The following is a 10,586-nucleotide window of genomic DNA, read 5'->3' as shown; positions in this document are numbered from 1 at the left end:
ATTTTGTTTTTACTCTAAAAAAAATTATAAAATCAGAAGCCTCATGGCAACATGAGTTTTCCTTCAAAATTCTTGACATGACAACTTCCTATGAACATATATTTCGTCTTGCGAGGAACTTCGTTACTTAAAAAGCGCCAATCCATTCGTGGATTAAATCGTAAAAAATATCCCCGAAGAGATCGAACAGTTTGGACGTTTTGATGAATGAAGTCGATAATGTTCTCGAAAATTGAAGTTCCAAACAGTTGCTCGCCTTCTCTAAACAGTTAATTCCATTCAAATCCATTATTTGTTCATGAATACCGTAGTAGTTGATCAATTAGATAACAACCAGTGGTAACAGACTGAAAGAAAGTTTGGTTCGGGTTTAGATTAGTTTACAAACGGATATAATGTTCAATGGATATCGATAATAGAATCGTTCACAGAGTTATTCTATGGATAAGCATTACATTGTTCTTAGAAGCATGTTTCTCGTGGAAGTATACGTCTGCATTGTTATGCATTACTTCACATCAATCACAGGACAGAAAAAAAATATTTACTTGGTATTGTTAACGCATCACAGATGAATCGTAAATTTGTTTTTAAGATGATAATCGTTGATTGAATTTACAATGAATCTGTTGATGGCGTGATAGGTGGTTTATCACTTTCCGAAGACTGTGTTTTGATTTATTTGATGATTATATTACAAATATTGAGCCTAATCTATCATTCGGTTTGCCATACGTCACTGCGTTGTACCGGTTTTTGGGGACTTCCACCCATCATCAATAACACTGGACAAGGGCAAATAAAAAACGAGATTAGACTTCTTATAGTGGTGAAGTGTGTATATTATATTCTTTTCTTTATTTGTGTTTTGCTCACTTCATTGAACCAGTATTTATATAGGTTTTGACGAATATGTAGCTACTAATTTAATATTCTGAATTAATCAGCAGAAAAGCGTTTTTTTTTTTTTCATTTTGGTGCTGATATAATTATGAGCTACAGACAAAAAAAATATGAACTTTCAGATAATACTTTAGGCAAATGAGAAAATAAAACATTTATTGATTTTTTTCTTATGAAAAAATAAACAACACCAAATTATGTTTCCGATTTTGTTTTATGTACCTTGGATTTAGTTTATATGGCAATGTTCTTTGTTGTGAAGAAGCGATGTTTTGTTCAGTAATTCGATAATATTTTCTAATGTAGAATGTCAAACTAATTATACTTACACAACTGGGTTGAAGTAACCCGTTTCTGTTGGTCTCTTGCTGTTGTTTGGAAGAATAATATAGATACTTGCTTATTGGTGTCATGTTTAGCTAAGAAATGAGCCGCACTGATGGTATTCATTCTCTCTATAGGCAGCTAGTGAGTAGCGTAACAAACTTATGATCGAAGGGTCCAAGGTTCGATACATTATTTTACTAACCACGATCTGCACTTTCAGCTGTCAGCACTTTATAAAAGAAACAGTCAATTCGGTTATTATGTTAAAAGTATTGGATAAGACCTTTATGACGCCAGGTGGTGCTGGTTACTACCCTACTTCTGGTCAGTAGTTTAAAGTTATGGACAGCTATACCTGAGTCGTACTTGAAACAACCTAACAAGTTTTATGTTCACAAAGTATTATTTTGGTTATAAGTGAATGATTAAACGAAATTATTTTCTTCAGAAGATGAGGACTTATAATCTTCCCCATATTCAGGACGAATCCTCATCTGATAAACGTAACAATGTTTCTGAAGAACTCCAGTAGGCCACTATAGTAATATCTGTGAAAATCAATAATAAATCGTGTGACTGGCCAACATCAGCGACCTGTGAGTCTTTTGTTTGGGTTGGCTATTTTGTCACACACATACTGTATATTTTTTTGAGATGTGAGAATAATGCTTTGTAGGGGACGTTTTATTTGAGGAGGCTGTTTCAAGGAGGGGGGATTGCCCCTCGGGCGGTCAGAGGTAAAATATCCCTCTAAACCTTCCCAAGTTTCTTGTACGCGCTGCCCCTGTTGACCAAATAATATAAATTTCAATAAAAACAAAACACACGGGGCACTCCCTAAAGTAATTGGCTTGAAGATGTACCATCAAAAGATTTTTAATTTTCGAAAACCACAAAATGTACCACTCACTTCATACCTGAAATTTCAAAAAAACCGAACATCAAATGAGGACTCATTTTGTTTATATAATCTATAACAAAGGAAAACTTACGCATTAAATCTAATTGTCCAGACGAAGAAAGAGTACGTGACCTTCAATCTCTTTACTCATTGGATGATGATTAGTGTGAAATTATCGCTAAAACATGGTTGATGCAGACCAGTGGCTTCCACATTTTAACACCCTGCGAACCCCCTCCTAAAAATAAATATTTTCCAGGGATTTTCTCCCTTACCAGAGTCGTCGTTATGGGGTTAATTTTGTATTTATGCATATGCCAAATTAACTGTGTCCGCCATTTTCCCGTAAATTTGGAATTTCGACGAGCAACTATGATTTTAAACGGTTGATCTAAAAACATAATTCCTTATTGAAACTTGGAGTTTTCGTATCCCAGTTACAAGTCTTATTTAGTCTCATATTACTTACATACATGTATGATGATGTTTATCTAGGATGGTATCTACTAAAAGCAGTTTGAGCTGTGGTGTAAGTATTAAAACATAAGCTTTTACACATTGAATAGACTGCACGAGCTGATTATCTACGTTTCTGACAAATTTGTTTTAAACATCTAATTCAGATCGCTTATAGTTTTCTACATTCTTGTAGAAGCATGACAATTCTGAATGTTGATAGGGTAAATATTTAAAAGGATAAGCTAAGGCTTTGAGAGCCAAGATTTAAATTCGATCATAAACACTGTCTTTCGTGTTAGAGTTAAAACTATGAGAAAATGAATTGATTATTTGATGAAATGGTGGGCTAATAAATTTAACGATTAGCTTGAGTTGACGATCTTTTTGGTTGTTCTAAAACATGAGGGGTGATATGAGTGAAATATAATGATGCATCATGTATTTCTGTGATAATCTTATCGTATTTCACAATACACCATGTTATGATCTTGTCGTTTTTCTGTTACTTCAATACACTGTTTTATGATCCTATCGTATTTCTGTTACCGCAATATACCATGTTATGATCTTGGTTTATAATATTGGTTTCGCAAAAATATCTATGTTAGCAATATTACTGTAATACATATACTTAAGTATAAAACTTTCATAATTGGTTTTTAAATAGTGTTGTGTGACGTGGATTTGTAAATACATTCTGGATAAGTGTGTGTGAGAAACCAACAGACCAACGTAGCTGTCTCTCATGTTGACATAGTGTAGAAATGTGTACAAAAGTTGTGTGAAGTCAGTTTTAAACAAAGCGGTAACTGATCAACTATATGGGTGAACGTTAACCTTTATATTATAGATTTGAAGACTTACACTGCTATTCTTGTAAACTAATGTGAACGAGCAGATACTAAACAAACAATCCCATTCGAAACGTGTGTCCAAATACTGGCAATTTTTTCCATATCAAAATGCGAACACAAACTTGAAATTATGCTATGGGTGTAGATTAATTTAAAACGAGTATATGCAGTGGCGTAGGGAGGGTGGATGGGTGCAGGAGGAGCCGGGTTCAGGTGCGCCAAATGAACAGCCAGTGTACCCACACTTTAACTGTTCCCATAATACTAATGCTGATTAAAATGTTTTTGTTATGCTTGACATCTAATGTCAGTATATCATTATCAAATCCTTTGCCATAGAATTAACCACTTTTTCTGCACTCTGTGCCGCTATTACTTATTCGATCAGCAATTGTGTTATTTAAAGACTAGATAATCGTGACAATTTGGTGAGATACAGTACCATGGTAGGTAGGTTTGTTTGAAGTTAAGCACAAAGCTACACAATGTGCTATCTATGCTCCGCCCACCACGGGTATTCTTTCTCCTTTAACCAACTTTTTTATTAACTTCAAATTAAATACTTCATTAGCCTCGAACGGCATTTTTCATTCGCTATGAAAAAAAATTGTCTATTGATAGAAACATATTGTAGGTTACGTCACCAAAAGTAACAAAACACAGAGTTTGAAAGAAAATATACCCTCTCTGACGTCATCTTCCAACAGAAGAACATAGTTTTCTATACTGAGGTTCAAGGGTTCTGGATGGTTTGATGGCTATAGATGTTGGCGCATGAAATCATTACAATATGCTGCATTTTACGTGACTGGACGTGCTAGTATGGAAAGTTTCGAGGTTTAACAAATCAAGAGATTTCTCTGTTAAATTTTTAAGCCTGTTGGCTGTCAAAAACAAACAAAAAACGTTTTAATGTCATAATTCTTAAGCCTAATGGTTATCAAAAATAAACGTTTTCACATTTGACGCACCTCATATATCACAATGTAGACTGTCTCTAAGAGTGTCAAAAAAAAAAGTTTTATAATGGCATTAAAAAGTGCCAGTACGCATAAAATGGGGCAAAATGGTGGTATGCACGTAGATACACATTTCTAGCTATGATGAGAAAAACCTGTACGCAACTCTTTGGAACATAGAAGTGCCAGTACTGCCATTTCAAGCACTTCTTTTCTTTTTAGAAACTTTTATTAAGTAATAAAGTTCTGAAACGTTAAAAGCCATGGACGCAAGGCTGGTATAAGTATCGTTCATTTGAGATATTATGGGATATGTTTTAAAATGACCTCATGCACAGTTTAAGCGTTTTTGAGTTACTTTTTTTTAGGAGGAGGAGGGTGTTCTAATCTCTGTGAGTACTGAAAAAAGGAAGTCGCTGAATAAGTTTTGTTTGTTTGTAATTAAGCACAAAGCTACACAATGGGCTGTCTGTGCTCTGCCCACCACGGGTATCGAAACACGGATTCTAGCGTTGTAAGTCCGCAGATATGCCGCTGTGCCACTGTGGGATAATACGTTTTAATCGTTTAATCACTTCTAGGCTTGGGCTTTAAGGCGCCTTTATCATACCATTGTTGTTTCCTTAATATTTTACTAATAAAACGGAATGTTACACTTCCACTGGGGTGGGTGGGTAACTAAACAGTGCTATAAATAATATTTTTTAAATAAAAAAGAACTCGTGTATATGAGTATTGTACACACACAAGCTTGTTTCCGCTATCAGTGTAATCATTGTGAACATATTTATTTATTTGTCTAAATAAATGGAATACGAAATCGTTAGTTGCATAGTAGTAGTAGACGAGAGACATGAAAATAAACCAATGTATTGGATAACTAGGTACCAGCTACAAGTTTGATACAGTATGCCCTTGTATTTAATGCATTAACTCCTGCATATTTTATAACAATTAAGACAGTATACGAGACTTCTTCCTAAAATCTCATGTTGAGAAAAGTGGAATATCTAACGAACGAAATCAAAAAATCAATTGAAAGACCTACGTATTTATTCATTCGTGTAATAACAAAAGGAAACGAACACGCCCTAGCAACAAATGTTGAGTACGCCCTCTACTGGATTCTATATTAACTAGATTATCCCAGCAACAATTAAACATTCTTTACTCAAAGTTGGTACCAAACTTTGTCTGTAATGTTTACGTATCTTTAAGAATATTGGATTACATAATTATGAATCGTGAATTCCTTTGTTAGTTATTTGGATGATTGTTTTGTTTTTGCAATAACGAAATGTGCCAACAGTATTTTTTCCTATTAAATTACCCACAACTCAACCACTAAAGCATAAAAGACAAGGTTTTGTTAATGGATATTATACTAAAGGTATTTAATCAAAAGCAGTACCATAAGAAGAAAAGCTATTACTTGGGGATGTTGCATTTTTAGGAACTTGTACTAGTCTATAATGAAAGTCCCCCCGGTGGGACAGCGGTAAATCTTCGGACTTGCAACGCTAAGATCAGGGGTTCGATTTCCCTCGATGGACACAGCAGATAGCCAGATGTGGCTTTGCTACTAGAAAATACGCATACACACTGTAATAAAAATATACTTAATAATTTTGTCTATCGCAAAATTTCAGCCAAACAGGTGTTGTCCAATCCCCAATTACTTTTTTTTGGGGGGGGGAGGCAGGTGGGCCCTAATGAACGCCCCGTAGCGTATACCTATTAGTGGATCTGTGTAATGTGGTAACTCTGCCATTGAGGGCGTCGCATTTGCTAAAGCTGGCATTAATCAAAAACAGCATGTAGTTATTTTAACTCTGTATCTAAATTAGCCCATTTTTCAACAATGACAATCGGTAATATAACATTCAAGATTTATCAGTATGTTTGCTACTAATAGTTCGAGTTAAAAGTTCTACTAAACAGCAAAAAAGAAATTATAAGAACTTGTGCGTGGAAGCAAAGAAAAATGTATGCCAATATAAAGACCGCTGGAAAAATGAAAGGCTAGCTGCTTTGGTTGAAGATCGATTTATTTGTACGTGCCTGCTTTCCCACCTGGTGTTACTGTTGCTAAACTCTTTGCACATCAATCTCGCAAGTAGCGTAAAATGGTCGTTAAAAACACCTTCTGATGTTAAAACAAAACAAAACAAACTAAAACATTCTACTGGCGTTTGGAAATCTATATTACCAAAGGAAAATAGTATTATTTTCGTGGTTCACTTCTCCAATTCTTATTTAGCAAAGGAATGTGTTATTATTTATTAACACAACATAAAACTATTGTTAATAAAAACCATGCCCACGATATCACAGTGCGCATGCTCAGTACCAAATTTGGGTGTATTCTCACAGTATATCTTGTGTTCCAAAATACCTAGCCCAGTTTAATTTATCACAATCGTTCCAAATATAAAAACGCCGTCAATTGTTTGTTGGTGGTGGTGTTTGTGTGTGACTGAAGTAATCGTAAATCTCAATTTTATAATTTATTAGACGGGTAAGTGTAAAATCAAGTAACGTGGTTAGCGTAACTACTACATGTTGTTTACTGTGGTGGAATTGGAAAGAAATTACTTGGAAAATCCAAAATAAAGCCTAGCATGACCTGGTGGTTAGGAAACGTAACTCGTAATCTGCGGGTCGCGAGTTCGAATCCCGTTACCAAACATGCTCACCCTTTGGCGGTGGGAGATATTGACTTCCATGTAGTCTATCAATCCTAAATCAGAGATGTCAAGTGCAGAGAGCCCTTGCGAGAAATTCAACAATAACTTCAGATGTAATTTTAATGCCAAGCATAGCAGAATGTGTGTGTGTGTGGTGGGGGGGGGGGGTTCTTCCATTGTCTGGCGGAATTCAGGGGTGTGACCAAGACATTTAGTGCCAGGAACGGGAGAAGCACTGAGGAGAAAAAAAAACGTGGTTAAAAAAAGCGAATGCTTGTCTCCGACTGCTTCCGGAACGCGGTCGGGACCACATTTTCCCTCCTACAACGGCGTTCCAGTCCAATTCCACCACTGTGTAACAATTTTCAAAATTAAACACACTCTTCTGCTGCACGTTTGTGACGATATGAAGAAATCACCATGGTGATATTATATGTTAAATTAACAAGAATAGTCTATTAACGGCTACGTCGCTAGGGGTGATTTTATGTCATCTACTGAAGGTTTCAATGTTATATAAAGTTAACATTAGCGAAAAAATAGCACAAGGGTCGGATCCCCTAATCACCTCTGGAAAGATGGTTCTCTAGTTTTTTATAAATACGATTATGAAAAGAAACTATATATATAATTGGCGAGGTAATGTCACCACATATTTTATTATATACATTGTTTTATGTAAAAAATGTTTCACTTTTCACTAAATAAAACTTGAATTTAAAAGTTTAAAAAGTGTTACAATAATCTGAATAGAACGGCAAATAATTATCTATTTTCTCTCATCTACCAATAGCGATCTTCGTTTAATATCAAACGATGAACTAACTCTTTTTTTTTAATTTCTTTGGTATTCTAATACTTCTAAGTCCTTCTTATCAAGAAATAAAATAAGTATAGATAAAAATGAATAAAAACCCCATAACCCGTGCGCTTTCGAAACTGTTTAAATCCTATGGACATATGCTGCATGACGTCACAACTGTTTAAATCCTGTAGATATATGCTGCATGACGTCACAACTGTTTAAATCCCATAGATATATGCTGCATGACGTCACATCTATGTAAATCCTATAGAGGCCTATTAAAACGGTGGATATTATTATCACTGAACTTATAATGAAATTGTTCTGCTCCAAGTTTAGACACAACAGTGTACTTAAGTTTTTAGCTTTAATGTCGTGCTCTTTCCTGTTTCTAACGGGAGAAGTTGAGGCCTTCTTCTATAGAGAAGAAGAAAGAGGCAGAATCAGTTCTTTAAAGCCAAAACTATTACTTCTACACTGCCTACAGTACCCTAACTGCAGAATCAGGACTCACACACACTGCGTGTTTTAAGTGATGTTTCAAGATATTCTACCTACAAGTCATGTATGGTGACGATACATTTAATTCTAACATTCACGAACCAGTACTTGCTCCTTCAAAGTTGTCTAACACATTATATTGGAAAACTTTATTTCAAAAATACGGTTAACAATGCATGTACACTAAAAGCTCGAAACATGTTGCAAGCAAACATGGAACACATGTTTATTATTAAACATGGTAATATAATTGTGTTCACAAGCTTCAAACCGTATAATTTCTTATTTTCAAAGTGACTAATTAAGAAAAATTTATTATTATTCACAAATAAAACGGGGAAAATCTAGGGAAAAAAATTCACATCAATAATAATTCGCGGGTAATTTGTAAGGTAATAGAAACGTTGATGGATTCCGTTTGTAAAACGGTGCACAAACCTTTGGTAAGTATGGTATTCAGATTAAATACAAGACTCTATAATAGCCTCGTTACAATTGTTCTTGATTACATCCTTTAAACAAACAAACAAACACGACTGAAGATTAATTTAGCCACCAATAAGTCATCTCTAAGCACATTTTTTTTCCCACACAAAATAATATCTTTTATACGTTGTTCTAACAATGATAACAATTGATGAGAAAACATGATTTGTTCATTTTCAACAATTGTCTATGAAGATCAATTGAAATAAAAACTGTATATTTTTTATGTTATGATGAAAGGTTTTAATTTTGATTCTCAACTGGATAACGTTTAGAGACGGGGAATTTTCAGGCAAAAAGTAATATAATCAGTATGTTAATAATAATAATAATAAGTAAAGTGTGGTTGTAAAAATTTTTAACATTAATTCCAGTACATGCAATCAATAAAATACATGCAAAATTCAAGGTTAAAAAAAATATATTTTTTTTGCCATTGCATCAAATTTTTTTTCTATTGAAATAATATAAAGACAAGAGATCAGGATACAGTCTGAAATAGGTGAAAATGTTTTTTACTGGCTTGTGTATTCCTACAATTTTATTAAGATTTATAATTGCCAGCTACTTTTCAAGCTTTTCACCTAAAACGTTTACAAATGGTCAGTATTCATACACATCCAGCTAAAATCAAATGTAACGTTTTTGTTTTTTTTGGAACTAATGAAACAATACATCTTAAGTAAAACATATTTCCTAAGAACAATGTAATGTTTTTTTTTGGAACTAATGAAACAATACAATTTTAGTAAACCAAATTTCCTTAAAACAATACAATGTTTCAAACATAATCAAACTTGAAAATAATACATTCTGTTTTTAATCAATCAATCTTGATACAAATATTCCTGATAAGGCAATCACATTTTTTTCACATTTTTCTTTTCCGGACTTTTCAAACAAAATTCCACGTTTTTGCCGAGCTGATCACACTGATATTTAAACTTCTTTCACAATTCTATCTAATTACCATTATTTTAGTACGTAATGTGATTGTAAAAGGTAAACTTCTTACTAGAGTACCACAGATAAAGATTCTAAAACAAAAACATTTCATCTTGATGGTAGGCAATAAAATGTTGTATTTGTATGTATAAGACTATTTGATCTAACCTATCATCAAGTATAATGAATGAGATAAATATCACAAGATAAGGTAACAGAGTGACAGGACAAGAAACTATGTTCAGGTATACTGACATAGCTAAACAGCATGGTTTAATTGCGTGTGTATGTGCAAACTTTAAGATTGGGGGGAGAGCACAATTTTTGTTGACTGCTTTTTCAAATTCCTAGCTTTTCCAGGTTTGCTGTCATCCTGTCCGAGCAGTAACACATCTTTATTTGTCTTGAAAGGTTCTTTTGAAAAATTTCAATAAACAAATCTTTTTTTCGAATTATGTGGCAAAATTATAAGTCAATAAAGTTCATATCTACTTCAGATGTCTTCTTTTTCAGCACTCTCCAAAATGGCTTTGAAGGAAAAGGGAACAAACATGTAGCCACCACCACCATAGAACTTGCTTTGAAATTCCACCCTAGTTTACGAGTAAAAACACTTATTATGGCATTAAAATAAAAGGGATTTGTTGAAATGTTTTAGTTTTTTTATTGCTTTCAGAACTGTTTATCTTGTAAAATTTATTATATTAAAATCACTTTATATAATAAAGGTTTTTACTTTATGGAATATCTAATAGTTTA

The 10,586-nt window shown here is 33.8% G+C and overlaps 1 protein-coding gene across 1 annotated transcript in view; it reads right to left on the bottom strand.

The window, feature by feature from the left end:
* Positions 1-8,508: 8,508 nt before the first annotated feature.
* Positions 8,509-10,586, bottom strand: part of LOC106470743 (V-type proton ATPase 116 kDa subunit a-like) — a 33,798-nt gene continuing 31,720 nt past the window's right edge. Inside the window, exon 17 of the mRNA XM_022399381.1 lies at positions 8,509-10,420. Within this exon, the coding sequence (XP_022255089.1) occupies positions 10,321-10,420 (100 nt within the window). The 3' untranslated portion in view covers positions 8,509-10,320. The remainder of the gene's footprint in view (positions 10,421-10,586) is intronic.

This window comes from Limulus polyphemus, unplaced genomic scaffold, assembly GCF_000517525.1.
Source record: "Limulus polyphemus unplaced genomic scaffold, Limulus_polyphemus-2.1.2 Scaffold4194, whole genome shotgun sequence".
Classification (NCBI taxonomy): Eukaryota; Metazoa; Arthropoda; class Merostomata; order Xiphosura; family Limulidae; genus Limulus; species Limulus polyphemus.
Note: the sequence above shows the minus strand (reverse complement) of the source record. Positions and strands in the feature narration are given on the sequence as shown.